At 41.1% G+C, this 18,434-nt stretch overlaps 2 protein-coding genes and 1 long non-coding RNA gene across 3 annotated transcripts in view; 1 reads left to right on the forward strand and 2 right to left on the reverse strand.

The window, feature by feature from the left end:
• slc43a1b (solute carrier family 43 member 1b) overlaps positions 1-6,820 on the reverse strand; it is a 26,271-nt gene extending 19,451 nt beyond the window's left edge. Inside the window, exons 1-5 of the mRNA XM_033625401.2 lie at positions 6,613-6,820; positions 3,603-3,761; positions 1,571-1,754; positions 1,429-1,484; positions 1,142-1,218 (exon numbers count right to left, since the gene is read on the reverse strand). Of these exons, the coding sequence (XP_033481292.1) occupies positions 1,142-1,218; positions 1,429-1,484; positions 1,571-1,754; positions 3,603-3,756 (471 nt within the window). The 5' untranslated portion in view covers positions 3,757-3,761; positions 6,613-6,820. The remainder of the gene's footprint in view (positions 1-1,141; positions 1,219-1,428; positions 1,485-1,570; positions 1,755-3,602; positions 3,762-6,612) is intronic.
• Positions 5,310-15,014, forward strand: LOC144462484 (uncharacterized). Its single transcript, XR_013490773.1, has 2 exons — positions 5,310-5,542; positions 12,976-15,014. It is a non-coding gene; the product is annotated as an uncharacterized LOC144462484 (long non-coding RNA).
• Positions 12,265-18,434, reverse strand: part of LOC117255203 (sarcoplasmic/endoplasmic reticulum calcium ATPase 2) — a 26,747-nt gene continuing 20,577 nt past the window's right edge. The window contains exons 14-24 of the mRNA XM_033623854.2: positions 17,819-17,944; positions 17,488-17,709; positions 17,190-17,301; positions 16,061-16,299; positions 15,730-15,950; positions 15,400-15,602; positions 15,197-15,282; positions 13,867-14,000; positions 13,590-13,707; positions 13,287-13,421; positions 12,265-13,182 (exon numbers count right to left, since the gene is read on the reverse strand). Of these exons, the coding sequence (XP_033479745.1) occupies positions 13,000-13,182; positions 13,287-13,421; positions 13,590-13,707; positions 13,867-14,000; positions 15,197-15,282; positions 15,400-15,602; positions 15,730-15,950; positions 16,061-16,299; positions 17,190-17,301; positions 17,488-17,709; positions 17,819-17,944 (1,779 nt within the window). The 3' untranslated portion in view covers positions 12,265-12,999. The remainder of the gene's footprint in view (positions 13,183-13,286; positions 13,422-13,589; positions 13,708-13,866; positions 14,001-15,196; positions 15,283-15,399; positions 15,603-15,729; positions 15,951-16,060; positions 16,300-17,189; positions 17,302-17,487; positions 17,710-17,818; positions 17,945-18,434) is intronic.

Genomic DNA, 18,434 nt, shown 5'->3' on the forward strand with positions numbered 1-18,434 from the left:
CAGGCATAACTACACAACGCCTTGGACACACCGGAGCCGAATGGCACGGGTGTGTGGATGTCTGTTCATCTTTTCGTTCATGTCCTTATTAATGCACACTTTATAACTTGCTTTTTGGATTTATTAAAAACGAACTAATGAAAACTAAATGTCTTTGAATATCTTTATTATTATTTAAAAACGAAAATTAAAATGACCGGTAAAAATAGATTATGACTGGATTTTTATGATCCTGTCGGTCAAAATGACCGGCGACGAAAAAGTCTAGCGCAACGTCAGCTGTGTGGACACCACCACCAACACATTCTCACTCCCAACTCATCACATATTGCCACTTGGTCAGTGGACTTTTACATCTACATATTATGTACTGTGTATCCTGGGTGTGTCTGTTGTTGATGATCTGGGATGCCGTGTCAATTTACACCTGTTACATGTATGTGTATTTGTATCTTTACAAATTACACTTCTGTTTGAAATGTACAGTTTTTGCTGGTAAGATTCATTCAGTCTTTTTCAAAATAAACTTTGGTAAACCACTGCATATTTATGTTGATTTCATAGTGCAACAAATGCACATGGTTAGGTTTAGAAAAAAAAAATCCCATCATGGTCTAGCTCAACATTCATATGGGAAGCGAACACCAGCCTCCGTACCATTATTAACTGACGCCATAGCACTGCGGCTAAAAGGTGCCTGTTTTGTGTCAATGACCAAGTGGCAGTATTTAACGTCTTTGGAATGAGAGTGTGTTCCCACCACACACTGATAGTGGGTTACAGTGATTATTGAGAGGGATTACTGTTGTGTGACACTATATATAGTTTTTTTTTACCCCTTTATTTATTTTTTAAACAAAATTATGCATAGTATGCCTTAAACACCTTATGTGCCACCCCAGCATAATGTGTTGTTAAGAGGTCTAAGAGAAGTATTTCTGTGAGATCAGGTTGTAAAAACAAGCTACTGCTAGAGATGAGATAGATGAGATGGAACTAAAACAGTCAGTTTAAAATTGGTAAAAATATTTTGTAGAGCTGAGAGAAAATGCAGAGTGGGTGAATATTCTCACTCCTCAGCTAGTTTAGTAATAGAGTGTGTGTGTGTGTGTGTGTGTGTGTGCGTGCGTGGGAGTCATACTGTGAGTGAGGTGAAGGTCAGACAGATCCCTCCAAAGCCGTTGAGGGAGACAGCGAGGAAGATGAGGGCGGACAGCACTGATGGAACACATGGACATGAAGATTATAATAAACTATGATGAAACGTTGACGGTACATTTAGTTTTTTTTCTCCTCAGCTAGTTTGGTAATAGTGTATGTGTGTGTGTGTGCCTGTGTGTGAGTGGGAGTCGCACTTAAAATAAGTGCACCCAGCATGTCCGTTAAACGTGTGATTATTCAAGGGTTCATATTAATGTGTCGTCTTACCTTCAGGATTGTATGCAACGATAGCGATCATTGCGCAGGAGGCTGCAAAACATGAACTGAAATATACACAAGGTGTCAGAGCACATATGGTTTCAATGTCACTTTCACTGAATATTTAAGAAACTCATCTGGTCTGTCACACCTGCCGATGAGCCTCAGTGGGCGCGGCCCGTATTTGTCCATCAGGATGCCCAGGGGTAGAGTGGCTGCACTCAAGAGGAACGAGCCAATGGTAAAGCCAAGGTTCAACATCTCTTCCTGCTCCACGCAACTCCGCCACTGACCGCTCTCCATGGAAGTCACGTTGGTGTGGTCAGTTTCGTTTTCTGGAGAGGGTTGTTTAAAGAACAGGTCAGGAGTGTTGAAAGAAGAGAACCAAACACTTCCTGACTGCAATAAAAATACTAGTTTTTTTTTAATTTAAAGACACATAATATACAACTTGCGAGATTTTAGGCCCTTACACAACAGGATTTTTTTGTGCAATTGATTTGTATGTCCTGTGGAATTTAAACGGAAGCAACAAGAACTGTGAACTTAAATTATTTGGGCTGATACTTGGTGCTCAAATGTAGTCAAAGTTGAAGGACAAATGTTTCTCTTATGTCGAATTTTGGCCATATTATCTGCCCAAATAATTTAGGTTATATACACGCTATAAGTAGAAGTATAGCGTGGCAATATTATGCAGCACTATAACAACCTAATTTTTGAAATGACGATTTTTCTGAGTTTAGCGCTGTGAATAAAGCCATCAAACAATTACACTGTGTGGAACAGACATTAGGTCATGTCGTCACGATGGTGAAACTATGACGGCAAACTTAAGTACTCTATTTAGTCTTGACAATGGCAGCACATACCAGATCCTCTCCTTCCACTGTTACCTTTCATAATAAAAGCCTTAGACAGATAGCCTACACTGCCTAACTGTTTACTAGAGGGAACTCAAATTCACCCAGAGCATTTGGCTAAAAGGAAACTCAATTAAATAGCTTACAGTAACGCAGGCTCTACAACAACTTAAACCAGACAGACTGCCAGATGCTGCTGGGGGTCAATACTGTATTGTATGTCTATAACAAGATGAGACCATATCTCACCCCTGCTGTTAGGGACACTTATCTACATGCAGTCATTCTCTCAACAATATCCTACTGTCTCCCAATTTGGTCCCTCACCACCAAGGAAACCATTAAACCAAAAGCAAGACTGTACAACAGAGCTTACAAGATCCATGGAAACCTCCCCCTTGGACTCATCACTGCACTACACTCTGACACTTTCAGATCCCAACTCCAATCCTCCCCACAAAAACAATTATGGTCAGAGATCATTTTGTCACACTTACACTAAGATCTGGAATGAAGTCCTATACTACATAGGAGTAATAACCTCTATTACACATTTCCAACACACATATAAACACTATCTGATGGAAGGACACACCTGCAACCACTGATTTAAATCCCTTATCCCATGTTGCTAAAACACAATGTTACTTTTAATTCCTCTTCTGTATAAATAAATGAAATGAAATGAAATACAATTCAGGTAGATGTTCCTCTGCCTCCTCAGCTTGTTGCCATTCCCACCTCATCAAGTACAGATGCTTTGTAATGCCCCTTGGCAGGTGAAAGGCACCCTTTGGCATCTCCATGAGACGTGTCAGGCTTTCCATTAACTGCAATGTAAACCCATCCATGGCAGTATTTAATGGTGGGGTGGTAGATGGGTCAAACAAACACAGACTTTCATTCAGGAGACCACTGTTTGTGTCTTGTGTGAAGCCAAAAGGGTATGCTGTTTTAATTTAACATTACGTAACTTACGTCCGTCCAAAATGTACTCACATCGCTCATGTAGGTTTTTACTTTGTTATGTTATTTATTTTAACCCAAATCATAACTGATTGTGACCATTTGACAATGTTAACCACGTGTTACAAGGAGTTTCACCCAGGAGACAGCTGTGTATTACATAGAGACGCTAAAGTGTGCATCTCACAGAAATGCCAAAGGGTGCCTTTGGGTAATTTAGGCATAATTTAGGGGGGAACAATCCCTGCTGGACAAACAGCAACAGTTGCTAAAACCACCCACAATCTGTGCCTAAAAAATGCTAGAAACACGCTGACTGTGGGTGATTACGAGCTGCTTGGATGGCGGTCTTACCAATGCAAAGATGGGAATAGAAGCCTTCATTCTTCAGCATGATGAGCAGTGAGCCCCAACCCAGCAGAACAGCAGAGAAGAGCAGGTTCTCTATAATGGCTGTGATAGCCATCCACCACCTCCTCCTGTACGCTTGGGCCAAGCTGGGAGCCATGACAGCTGTGGACACATGAGCACAGGAAACGCATAAGAAGAAAAGTCTGCCAAACAGCTGGAGACCAAGTTCTACCAGGAACAAGGACAAGAAAGCCTTAACTTTGCACCACCAAACTCTAGTGTCACATTACAGTTTCCTTCAATTGACATTTAGCTGCCTTGCACAGAGCTTGTACTGTATTTACAGTTGAAGATGTCTTTTTGGCACTGTGGTTGAGAAAGAGAGAGCTTGAACTTGACTTCAGCATTGGTATGTCAACGTTAGCTAACATTTAAAGCACATCTTACTGCTGCTGGAAACCTGGAGAGTGTCATCAGTTGGGAATGTACATTTTGTGAGTAGTTTTGTAAGTACCTCATCATATTGATGCCAGAATCCCAAACTGTCATGAGGCAGCCCAGCACATTGATAAGCAGACGATGGCCGAGTATACCCAGATATTAAAGGGCATTTATCTTGGTATAAACATGTATGTTTTTTATTCTCCATATAGTTAATCCTTAACGCTGTTACTATATATTTCAATGATAAAAAATAGTAAATTGTGTTTTTAACTGTGAAAATATCCAGGAACTTTAAATGTTTTGTAGACATTCATTCAACACAAGGCCAGAGGGAGACACACACTATTGGTTTTGGTGAGAATCACTGAATGTAAACTGTGTGTGTTTACAGGAACACCCTACAGAGAGCCCCTCAGTCTGCCACCAGTAACCACCACCAGTGTTGCATGAGTGAAACCCCGAGGAGCTATATACTGTACAGTGCGAGGTGTCAGCTGAGAGGTGCCATGACATCTGGAGGAGTCCGACCCCACTTGACCTTCAAAGCTATCAAGTAGCGTGCACTGATCTAACCCATGTGCACACACCTACACACACACCCACACACATTCCTAACTAAAAATCAATGGACTCTGTTCTTCCTGAGTGTGTAAATATTTGATGGAATTAATTCAAAACTCTGTGTGTGTGTGTGTGTGTGTGTGTGTGTGTGTGTGTGTGTGTGTGTGTATGTGAAGCTCTAGAATGCAGTGACTCAACCTGTATAAGGTACATGTTTGTACACTAGGGGTACAGCTGACTAGCCATAGATAGACGTCATCCAATGAGCTGTGTGTGTGTGTGTGAGTGTGTGTGTGTGAGTGTGAGTGTGTGTCTGTGTACATTTGTGTTCAGAGTTTTGTTTAAGGAGTACTTCACCCACAAAATGACCATTTGCATATCAACTACTCATTGTGTGTTATCCTGAATTTATCTCACAATCCAAAAAAGGCGAACATTCTTCGTGAGGGAAACACGGGCAGCATTTAACAACAGCAAAACAATTTCAAAACATCCATTTACAAACTCTCACTCAACTCACGCGGGTGTATATTCACTAAAACATTAGGATTTAAAAGACGTCAGTAACAACAGTTACATGCATGGCCGAGTCGTGCCTAGGCGTGGGCGTGTGTTAGAACTCCAGTGAAGTTTATTCGCATGTACACACCCAGACATGCTCAGGGCGTGTCATTTGTAGGTGGAAGTGTGTTATATTGTAACATTTAAGTGAAAATGCAACTACCGGGACGTTCTGAGCGTGCGACTGGATAAATGAGACTTGGATTATACAGCATGAGTTGGTTGAGAGTTTGTAAACGGATGTTCTGATATAGTTTTGTTGCTAAACGTGGTCCCCATTTATTTCCTTTTCATGAAGGATATTCGTCATGTTTGGATTCTCCGTTCACTGTGGGGGCATACAAGAAGTTTTCTCCATTAAGTCTAGGTAACACACGGTGAGTAATTGATATCAGATGGTCATTCTGCAGGTGGCTCCTTTAATGAAAAACAAATACTTCATTCGGCATCACACAAATCTGATTCCATACAAATCAGCTGTGATTTTGATGTCTAAGGTCATTTTTATCTTACAGGTCTTCATGTTGTGATTATGTGACTGACGGGCTTTATATATGTTTGTGAGGAAATCGTATGCAAGCAGAACATTTTTATTTGAGCAACAAAACTATTCTGTGCTCACTAAATGAATTTGCGTCGCAATTATCCACATTAATGTGCAGTAATAACTCCCACTCAGTGTCGCTCTTATACCCTCTTACAAACTCTTGCTTGGTGTGCTGGCGAGCTGCTGCGCGCTTGCTCAACCTGGCACAGCGTTACAATGTGACACACAATCCACCAATGGGAAACTTGAAGAAGGCAATTTCTGATTGGCTTTTTCGTCTCCAACTAGATTGCAAGTCAAAGTGTCTACAGCATCCAAGGAAATTTTAATAGAGTCCTTGACAGCATCCCGGAAGTATTATGAAAAAAAAAAAAATATAACTTACTAGAGAGGAGTTTTTTTTACTATTGAAATTGATCAGCACAGACTGACAGGCTAAAATAGTGATTAATTTTTTCTTTACTTGGGTTTAAATTTATGTTTAGGATCAACAAATGAGAAGGCACAACAGCAATAACCTAGGTCACACCTAGTAAACTCAGTCATATCAGAAAATGTTCCCTATCAAGGTCATGTATGCCACTTCAGTTGGAATAGACTCTTCTAATGGACACAATAAACATGGTCAAACCTTTCTTTATCTAGATAACATGTTGTGCTTTTACCTTTTCTCACTTGTGTTAATAAATGAAAGTTTCCATGTCAAAGTGACACAAACCCATCGACAGTGGTTGATAGGAGGGTGAACTAGCTGATCCTCATGCAGTTTTGATCACCCTAAGTCACAAGTACCTCGAGAATGCATTCCCATAGAGCCACAGGAGTTGAGTCATAAAACCCTTACTTAACCCTTTATGAGGGGACACTGTCATATGTGGCAACATGTTTAAAGTCACTTACTGTATGAGTTGAGCTCCTCCAGTAGATGATCTGTATTTATATGGTGAGGATTCAACACGTTTTCTTCTTCACTGCTGCTTCTGTTTCCCAACAGAAGAAAGTTTAAACAATCTTTCTTTCTTTCTTTCTTTCTGTCTGTCCTTCTCTTGAAGATTTAAAGCGTGTGGCAGCTGTATTCAGTGGCACATGTGCGCTCACACTAACTCTCTCTTTCTAAGTACAGTATGTCTATAAATGGAGCTCAAGTCTTGCCTGCCCACCCTGCTGACTGTAACACACACACACACACACACACACACATTTGTCCACACCTAATATGTCTTATAATCAGGACACATGACTGTAGGTCTGATGGTTTGATGGAAATAATATTGTTGCTGGAGCTGATGTCTTCATTGTTAAAATTGTTGATTTCTCAGCCCCTCTAGTGTCATAAAACCATTTAAACTCCTTGCTTGTAGTGCTTTGGCTCCTGACAAAGTTTTTTCGCCTGAAACCAGAGACACTGGTGTGCTGATAGCTTGCTCACTGGCCCCATCATGTGGTCAGCAACAGGGTGTCTCAGAAACTTTTTTTCTGTACACAGTATATAGAGAACATAAACTGTCTAAAATGTAGATAAAAACAGCAGCAGACATTATTATGTAGTGTTTTGTGTAACTTTTGTATCATGTCAATCAAACACAGCACACTTGAGCTCTGGTCCATTTTATTTATTGTTGTTTTCATCCTGTAACATCGTTTCAATGACAACAAACCCTCCAACAGTAGAACGAACGACAAAGAAGTTACAAATAAAATCTACAAAACGGTGCTCCTTCATTAGCACCAGTGGAAATGTTTCTTAGCGATGAGGGAACAGTGAAAAAGGAGAGGGAAAACGGTCTCTCTGATTAGAATGTTTTTCAATTCAACCTTTATTTTAACAGGTGAGTTTGTCAAGAACAACTTCTCATTTATTGTGACAGTCTGGAACAATAAAAACTCACATCCACTCATTCGTCTCCCAAGATATAGGCATGAGCTAATATAACAAATAATAATTATAATGATAATAATAATAATATAGAACAAACAGTGTAAACAAAAATTGGTACATTAGGGATTTGTCATGGCGTAATACACCCTTAAAGAAAAAAATATCAATAAATAATGAAGTAAATACTCACTATTGATTGCATCTACATGTGTTTCTTCTGCCTTACTAGTATCAAAACCAAAATATTATATTGCAACAAATGTCCCTCTTTGTCATTATTTTGCAGTTTTCAAGCTATTATGTGAGAAATGGAGCAAAAACAAAAATAACAACAACAAAACAAAAAACAGAGAAACAAAAAGAGGCAGAACTTTGGGCAGCAAAGAAACAAAAACTTTTTGATTCGGATAATTGAAACAACAGGTGAGTTAGCCCAACACCTCCATAACAATGCAATGCTTTTCTATTGTAAAGCAACAGCTTAATGTTTTTATTAAATGGTATCACAAAGAGCCTTAAGACCGACTGCTAGGGCCATTTTCTTTGGGGAAAAACAAATCAGACATTAAGAATAAAGGTGCATCATTTTGAGAAAGACAAAAAAAATGTTACAGCCTACTGTTATGTGTATAAAGTGTTAATTTTGAATAATGTTGCACTTTTATGCAGAAAAAATCATTAAATTACAGATTAAAGTTGCAATTTAATAAGATGAGGTCATAATATGAGAATGAAGTCACAGTTTATAAGTCGTAATTTTGAAATGTTAAATTACAAATAACAGCACAATTCATAATATTACCATAATAATATTTATAACTTGCGATTTCACAAGATATTATGAGTTTATTAAAATTATAATTGAAGTCCTACGTTTACATACATACACTGTATGTCGCTCGGTGCAGAGTATAAATAGTATTTGCACATATTGTAACTTTACTCGCATAATGTCATGACATTATTTCTCATAAAAGTATGACTTCATATTAAAAAAATATGACTTTTTTTCTTGTAAAATTATGACATTACCTCAGACAGAACATAACATGACTTTATTCTCTAAATCTCTGATTTTTCTTTCCTGACAGCAGAGGTGGGACCAAGTCGTTGTTTTGCAAGTAACAAGAAAGTCTTGAGTCTTTGCACTCGAGCCCCAAGTCCTTAACTTTGGTTTTGTTTCCTAAACAAGTTGTAATGGTGCGCTCTATTGAATATAATGCCATTTTAACAACAAATTAATGATATATTAAATTTGCAAAAATCACAGATGCTTAAAACAAGTGTACGGAGCCTGTGAAGTCGTGGAAGGTGAAACTTTTTTATCTTGTGAATGCAAGATTACAAAAATGTTACCTTTCGGGACTTAGGGGCTCTGTACAAGTGCGACCGGACTTATCCATAAAAAAATAGCAAACAACACAATTAACCAGTGCACAACAGAATTAATTTAGTAGGTTTCTGTCCTGTCTTGTTGAATTTAACTCATCTCATATTGTAAAAATGTCAGTAGCTTTATCTTCCTAAATTTGTAAGACACTTTCTGTAAGACTGTTCTTCCTCTTAGTTGATATTTTTTGTTGCTGCATGTGTTATGTCTAATAGAAATAAAAAGATTGTTAGCTGATACAGGACATGAACTGATTCGTGGCACACTTTTTAAATAACACACGTATTATCAAGTCAAAAGGCTTGAGTCTAAGTGTAGTCATGAGTCACTGGTGTTAAAGTCCGAGTCAGGTTTTAAGTCTTTTCTCACTTTGTTGAGTCTAAAGTCATAAAATTTGTGCGTTGAGTCCACACCTCTGTCTAACAGCGGCCCTATGTTTCGTCATCGTGGCTGAATGTGATACACAACAAAAGTCATTGTAACTACATAAATCAAAAACGCTTTGTTCAAAAATCCCTTCAATGGCAAACAGAGTGAGATGTCACAATGGCATCGCTGGAGAAAATGGCAAACAGGTCACCAACTCGCACATAAAAACACATTTAAGTGAAACACTGACTCACTGTCAGGCCTACTGTGTGACTCATTAGGAATCTACGGCTCTGCTAAAAGCGTCGGTCGCCAAATTGAAATCCTGCATCTGAAGTACACTAACACAGAGGCAGATTCTGTGGTAAACAGGAGTAAATAACTAAAAGAGAAGTGTTGCCGTGTACTGAGCAGGACCGGTGTAATAAACGCAGTACAATCAAAGCCCTAACATAATATTAATCCATTTAGCTTACACACATGTAGCAGCCGCATCATTGGAATGCTGACCGGACCTGGAAGCACAGAACAACCTCTACTGTGTTTAAACATGAATATAAATAATATCATCAACATTTCTCCTGGTGTGAAGGCTTAAAGTCAGCTTCAGTCCATCTGTGAAGCCTCAGGATGTCAAGTCAAGTTACATTTAAGACTTTCTGAGCTTTTCAGTGTCAGTAACAATCAACAGAAAAGACAAAGGAGGATATTGAACTGCAGATCTATCAGAACGACTGGCCTTTAAATGCGATGATGAACTGCACTCCAACATGTGAACCCTTCTACAGCAAGTGGACACCCATGATGCCCCATTTTAAGCCCAGACTCGGCAGGACATGATGTGTTTCTTTCACAGTACAGACACTTCTGCTTTAAAGAGTGTTAGAAATGTGTGACGTGCGTTGACATGCATCCTGTAATGGTCTGCTAACAGTCTTCCTTCACAGGTTAAATGCTTATTTTAGTCTCATGTACAGTATCTACAAAGAGGTTCTAACAATATTGTGGCTGGATATTTTTGCATCGCAGAAAAAAGACTGTTGCAGTGGCCAGTCGCGGGAATATATTGTACATCTAGTCGTCTGGCCTCATTGCCTGTCACTGACCACAGATTATTACTGGTGAATTACAGTGTGGACGTAAAGCTGGTGTGTGTATGTATGTATGTATGTATGTATGTATGTATGTATGTGTGTATATACGTGTGTGTTTGATTCAAGACAACTCACTTTCCAACAAGACATTTTCATCTAAAAGGTGCTATATGTAGCATTTAACCAGCAATAAATCATCAACATGCTGTTAGAATTACTCTGAACTCATTAAACATCCTCATCAGAGGTTTCCGACATGGAGGTCGGGACCACAAAGGAGTCATTCACAAGAAAAAAGTAAAAGAGAAATATTTCTGCAACACAAATTAATTTCCTGACTTTCTGATCTTTGCCTTTTTACTTTGAAGACGTGTTTACTTTCACATCTTCAGGAGCTGCTTGCACCAGCTCTCCCAAAGTTTAACGTCAGCCTCGTTGTTACAGAAGTTTCACCACGTGGAGATCAATGCATCACTAAATAAAGAGAGAACTGGACACAGATCAGAGGCAGGGCCCCGTTCATTTCTATGAAAGTTGCTCAGTAGCGCATGAAGCCAAAAAAGTTCAACTGCTGTGTATAAAATTACCCGGATGATGCACTGTGCAGCCCATAAAGTAATTCAGTCATGCGGCTCTTGTAGTCAATCAAAATGTTACTGGACTGAATGGATCAAGTTCTGTTGCTAAAACGAGTCATTCTGCAATGGTTTTAATGCTCAAAAAATGTATCTACTGATTAACAGATGTTTCTTTTGCCATGTAAGTCTACGGCAAAAAGTCTTTTGAGGCCACACCATCATGTGGATGGATATAGTCAACATGTCTGACAGTGGTAAAGATGTTTCCTAGCAAAAGATTCACACATTACAAAAGCCTTGTCTACACATATACAGATATTTTGGGAAACTGATAATTCCTCTGTGTTTTGGCCTCTCCTCTATATGCCAATGGATCTTTAGGTCACGAAAATAAAGATTTCTAAAGACGTTTTCTCAGCCTTATATTTTTCAAAACTCTGGTCACTTTGGTCTGGCCACATGTAAAACGGAGTATTTAAGAAACGATGACTTCCTGTGCTCAGTTCCTCCATTGTTGCTTTGTGTAATAAGTACGGTACCTAAAACAATAACAACGGTGGACTACAGGTTTGCTTATGTTTGGTTAGCACAACTTGATCTAATAATGACACTTTACGCTTAAACTTGTTAGTGCTACACTTTTGGCTAATCTGGACCGGTCGAACCAGCAGCAGTTGGTACAACTTTAAGAGTGGGATTGCTGTCAAGTGTAAGGAAAACTTTTGCATGTCCAGAGCATCACTTGAATCTTTGAGTCAGCTCCTTCGTCCTTATATTGAAGTGGAATCGACAGTGCTTTGAAAAAGGTAACATTAGCCTGTACACTGTACTACCTTTGCGACAAGGGGAAACTGTGGAATATCTTTTCCTAGCATGCAGCGAGCAAATTTTGGCAGATGGAGTGTGAAAAAGTGTCCAGATATACAAGCGACCACAAAATTCAGCCCTTAGTGAGCCTAAGCAACAGGTTGTTGTTGTTGATCTAAAAATCTGTTGGAGGTAGCTTCATTAAAATAGAGCCAAGGCAAGCGCTTTTTCAAACACTGACATGTCGCTTGGCCTATTCGCTGATGCATGGAGCAGATGAGGATATCTTCATTGGGAAATACTGGAACAATCTGACGTTAGCGCACTCACTTGTTCACATCTCGTCTAGGTAGCAAAAGGTCACAAACACATGCGAACGTTTGGAGTTTTAGTGTGTGCAGAGATATTTTGTAAAATAAAGGGGGAAATTTCCCATTTTTAAAACTATCTGTAGATGCGTAGACAGGGCCTAAAGTCTTTATTACCTAAGACATTTTATTTGTGCATTTTGATTTAGTAAATTACTGGTTTGAAGATAGCTAGCAGTTACTGAGAAGGTTACACACAAACTTAGGGAAAGTTTTATGAACAGCTGGTGCAGCCGAGGTGAAACAATCTGAGAGGTGACGAGCCAAAACTGTTGGGAACCAGTGATGATCTACACTGTACTTTACATCGCATATTCCTTGTCTCAAAGAAACATATCATAGAATGCTAACATGCTAATATTTATCATGTAACCTACAGTACATTATAATGCAAAGGTTAGCAGGTGAGCATGCTATGTTAGCATTAAACTGTAACTTTTGAGATCATGTTTCACTCAGGGTCAAAGTGTTGGACAGACAAGCTGAACAACAGCCAGCTCATAGAAGAACAGCCTCAGTGAGCTATGGGATGCAAATGAAATGCTACACATAGCACCTTTTAGCATCGAGGAAGAGATGATATTTCTTTCTTACTGTTTCCTGATTGTCTGTTGGTTAAATATGTCGCTCTTTATCCCTTATGTTCTTGTATCTCAGCAAAGTATTTATCATCTTTGCTTGTTACGCTCTTACATCGCCTCACCCTTACACACCCAATCCTCTGCGTTTCATTCCAACAGTCCTTCATTACATTTTCCCTTTCTTCTTTCCCCCACAGTCCACCCGTCCTCTCTGTCCGCCATCACTCCCAGAAGATGTTGGTGATGTCAGAGTCCAGGCTGAAGATCCAGATCACTAGCGGTGCAGAGATCAGGACGAACGACCAGGACACGCCCTTCAGCGACTGGCGCAGCTTCGTCATCATGGTACCAACAAATCCTGTGTTAGCCCCTGTCCTCCTCAGCTCCTCCTCCTCTTCCAGTGACTTTTTGAAAGATGAATTGCAACAAAGGAAAGAGTTAGACCACTTTGAGATACAAATACAGCTGTTGCACATGAACAGAAACACTGTCAGGCACGTCTTCTGACCTGGATCTGGCTTCCTGGCTCGATGTAGTTGCGGGCTAGAAACTTGAGAGCCTCGTCCATCAAGATGACAGGAAGTGACATCTTCAACACCACCACCCACTGAGGCCAAGACAGAGGGCGTATCTGGAAAATCACCTGAAGACACAGACGGGAGGAATGGAGGATTTTTAAGTCCTGAGTAGATTAAAAGTGTCAGCGAACTGATGTATGACACCATGGAATAAGTGCGGGTCAGCTGTTAACAATCAGTGCAACCTTTCAAGGAATCTTTCAGACATATACTGTTCGTGCATGCTTGCTTACCGGAAGTGGGTCTACATATAGAATGAGGAAGTGTAGAGCCATGGACAGACAGATGGCACCCACCAGCCAGGGGTTTGACCAGGGAGGCATTTTCAGCAGGGACTGGTTCTCCGAAAGACTGGACAGCACAGATAAAGAAGAAAGACATTATTTTTACTGTTACACTGCCTGATCTGTCACTTTCACTTTGTGTAATATATGACAATGAAATGGTGACACAGCACTGTAGGATATATGGTTGAGTGTGTGTGTGTGGGTGTGTTTGTGTTATTCTTACCTGTTCAAGGCGTTGCACATCTCTATGGTAACCAGGACAGACAGGGCCATAGTCATGGGATACGGAGACTCAAAGACTGAACACTGCACGCCGGCAAACTCAATGTGTCCCTCACTGCACTGCAGGTAGTGGGACTGTGGAGGAAACAAACAAGGAAATAACATTCTTACCACCTTCATACCTGCCTCACTTACCTACCTGCTGTGATATCTAGATAAATAGAGTCTGACAGATGTATCACTGAAAGTTAATGAGCAATGTCAGGGCAGAAATTCCAAAATATGTGTCTCAGTAATTTCTCTGACCATCAGAGAGCACTGATGAGTTCATTTCTTAGTGTAAGTTGGTGTCCTGCTCAGCACGTATCTTTGCCACCCTAACCCTCCCCTCACTGTGATGTAGCCTTGAGTTCTCGGTCAAAAGGACCCCCCTAATATTGACTCTTTAAAAGGGCATTTCACCCACATATCAAAAATTTAAGTTGCTGAGTGTTGGACATATCAGCTGTTGAAATGTCTGCTCTGTTTTAATCTCCACTAACTCCTGAGGGAATTATCCGTCTTTTTAGCTGCTAAATGCTCCACTGTGTTCACCAGCAGGTCTCTGACTTTCTCTGTCTGCTGTCTGTCTGATGCCGAGCGGGTAGTGTGCAGTGGGGTTATCAGAGCTGTTTGTTGCCTGCTGTGTAGAAACAACGCCGATGAGAGCATTGATAGCTAAACAACAAACTGAAAGACACTAAATCTTTCCACAGAGCTGAAGAGAGCCGCAGAGTCTGTGATAATTTGACATTTTAACTTTGTTACACACACATTTTTAACTTGTTTTTTTTTTAAATCATTTTGAATTAATATTTCATTATCAATATTCTTCTCCTGCCTGATTACTCAGGTACTGTAGTGACACTGGAACTCAAAATACTTAAGACAGAGTAGCTGAAACTTAGAAGCAGACCACTGATCATACAGCTCAGGTAGGTCTGACCTATAGCAAAGTTCCTATTCTGAATAAGCAGTTATTAATATATTATCAGTAACAAATATAAGCTGTTTATTGCCCCACTTTTATTGTCTTATTTCTGTTTTCTATTACCTGCAGTTTGTCAATAAGTTGTTTGATAGTTTGAAATAAACGTGGAACTCTGCCTGTATAACGTGATAGTGTGATTTTAGAGTGAAGTAAAATCATGTGTTTATGGTAAGAACAAGGTTTCAGCTTCTCCTGCTTATGTTAGTGCCACCATGTATCTATTTATCTACAGTGTATAGTTTAGGGCAGCAGAGCATGTGAGGCCTGAAAGAGGTGTAGTGAAGGGGAGATGTGTGTTTACCAATTGATAGAAGGAAAGTTTTGGTCCGTCGTGGGCTGCCATGAACCACCAGGCAGCAGCGCCGACAGTTGCAGCTCCCACATAACCTACAGAGGGTGGTGAGCAGCAATAGGTCAGATGCTCTGATGATACATAAATGATCTGGAGGTTTTTGTCGATGTTGTAGTAGTAATGATCAGTTCTGTTCCAAGCTCATGACTCACATCCGATGATGAGGTAGCGACAGAACAACCAGCTGGAGATCAGAGGCTCCTTGGGGGAACGGGGAGGGCGGGACATGATGTCCAGGTCTGGAGGGTTGAAGCCCAGAGCTGTTGCCGGGAAACCATCTGTGACAAGGTTGACCCATAGCAGCTGGACAGGGATCAGCGCTTCAGGCATGCCAAGTGCTGCCGTCAGGAAAATACTGAGGAGGAAGGAAGGACAGATGGAGGAGAAGAAAACAGTGAGAGGCACAAAATATCCATTCAGTGAATCTCTCTCTCTGTCAGTGTTAAAGTTAGCACACCACACTTATATCAGCTGTTACTAACCAGACCACCTCTCCTATGTTGGAGGATATCAGGTATCTGATAAACTGTTTCATGTTGTTGTAAATGGCTCGGCCCTCCTCCACCGCAGCCACGATGGTAGAGAAGTTGTCATCGGCCAGGATCATCTCAGAGGCTGACTTAGCAACCGCTGTGCCGCTGCCCATAGCAATGCCAATCTCCGCCTTCTTCAATGCAGGTGCGTCGTTCACCCCATCACCTGTCTGAAGTCATGAGAGAGGGGTGAGATGTGGGAGGATAATTCAGTGACACCACAGGAGAAAGGGTGTTTTACTGGTTATCGACACACCTATGATACTGGCAGTACTCCTACCATGGCAGTGATGTCACTCAGGCTCTGAAGGTACTCCACTATACGACTCTTGTGTGCTGGTTCCACCCGGGCGAAGCACCGTGCCGTCCTGCAGGCCTGACGTTGCAGGTGAGGGGGCAACTCATCAAACTCCCGCCCCGTCAGGCCACCGATGACCCCCGCGCCCTCTTGCTCCTCTTCCTGCTCCGTGATGATGCCCACCCTCCGACAGATAGACAGGGCTGTCCCTTTGTTGTCACCTGGAGAGATACATTGTTCGATTAATGATTGTACTGGTTAGCCAGGTAAGGTTTCTTTCATTAAAATCTAATGGCCTATCATTAGTAATTTTAAATGTGTGTGCACAACTAATGCACATAATGTGATTTATCTGCATGTGCAGGGTGTTATTTTTGTGTCATGGCCAATGGGCAGCTTTCATGTCTTCTTTTGCAGGTCTAAGAGTAACTATGAGTATTGTGTGTGGATTTGGTGAACCACGATTCTCACAACCGGCAACTGACGGCACATTAAGTTCAGCAACCTCTCTCTCATCATGTCTGCTGTGCATTCATACACCTGAGGATTCTGTCAGCATGCTTTACTGCCTTTCACGATCACGTCGGAAAAAAGGACATGGGAACTGTTTTCACTGGCTGAGTGGCATTAACATTACCAAGTAAACTGACTTATGTGCAAAAAAAGTGCCCTTCAGCGAGTGTCTGGGGTAGCCTCACATCCACAGACTGCAGACGTAGCCACTGTGACGTCACTCAGTCTTGAGTTTAGCATTTTGGCTGCTGCCATCTTGTTTTTTTAGAACTAGAGGTGACCGTATTTGCAGGAGCACCTCTATTCCGATTGACAGGTCATGATCGAGAACATAGACTCATGAGGAAAATGTTTAAATCCATTGAGAGGTAGGGTCATTTCCCCATGAACTTGTATACAGTCTGACTTCTTTTTGCACCTGTGGAGTCGTCCTCTGCTGACAACATGACACCATAATGCAAATCACACACAGTCTCTACTGATGTTATAGTTGTCTGTTATATTTCTGTATCTGTGTGGTTTAATGTATGCGTATTAAAGGTGAGTTTTTAGACACACATAGTGTACTTTTAGATGTGTGCGTGGTCGTGCGTGTTACCTGTGATCATGATGACCCTTATGCCAGCCTGCCGACACATTCTGACGGCGCAAAGCACCTCTTTCCTGGGGGGGTCCAACATGCCCACACAGCCCACAAAGGTCAGGTCCGACTGGGGAGAGGGGAGAGAGGGAAGGGAAGGCGTAGGGGACAACAGTTAATCTTGTTATTTAGAGCCACTGGTGATTTGAAGTAAGTCATCTATATCTGAATTTAATGTCCAAATGGTATGGATACAGTGTTTTGTTATTTAAGAGTATGTCAGCACCATCATCACTATCATCATTTTAATCATCACCTCATAGTCAGCAAAGGCAGCTGTGTTCTCCAGGTTGAGGCAGTGGATATCGGGGGGATTGTCCCTGGTTGCCATGGCAAGGCAACGTAGCGTGTCCCGACCTGATCCCCATTCCCGCACAGTGGACAGGAGCTGCTCTCGTACCGCCGGGCTCAAAGGCACACGAGCCGAACCGCTAACCCTGATATAATTACAGCGCTCCAACACGCTCTCTGGAGCTCCCTGAGGAGACATGGGGAAACGATTAGATACTGAAGGGGAAGAAGACATGACAGTGTCTTTGTAGCCACAGAATAACCACATGTATCAAAGAGAGTGATGGGGAACACACCTTGACAAACATCTTGGCTCCAGAAGCCGACCTGGTAAGTTTATTGGATGAGCAGAAGACAGACATGGACTTCCTGTCTCTGGAAAACTCCAGCGTCAGCTCCTTCCTCATCAGCTGCTTAATCACCTGAAAACAACCAGTAAAAACTACAGTATGTACAGATCATCTTTAACACAGGTCAGTGAGGTTTACTGGCAGAGCATACAGAAATAAAAACACAGCACATTTAGTCACTTTGAACCACTGCAACCAAAACACAGACGTACAGAATGTCAAACCAGCGTTCATGGGTCAATGCTCAATACAACAGCTTAATGGTCTCATAGGTAACGAGACATAAGAGAGAAGAGAAAGCATGGAAAAGGTTTCAGCGTAATGGATTCAGAGGTCAGAGGGAAGGATCAATTTGCACCAGCACTTTCTTTAACTTTCTCTCCCACTCTTTCTCACACACACACACACACACACGGGATTCCCTTAGAAAATTTGCTGCTGGTTTACATGTTCTGAAGATTTCACTGTCACAGATAAATGGGAGGAAACTGATGACCTGTGGTTACTGAACAGACTCATGCACATAATAGAGCTATTTTAAAAAATATATAATTATTAACAC

Source organism: Epinephelus lanceolatus, chromosome 3 (genome assembly GCF_041903045.1).
Source record: "Epinephelus lanceolatus isolate andai-2023 chromosome 3, ASM4190304v1, whole genome shotgun sequence".
Classification (NCBI taxonomy): Eukaryota; Metazoa; Chordata; class Actinopteri; order Perciformes; family Serranidae; genus Epinephelus; species Epinephelus lanceolatus.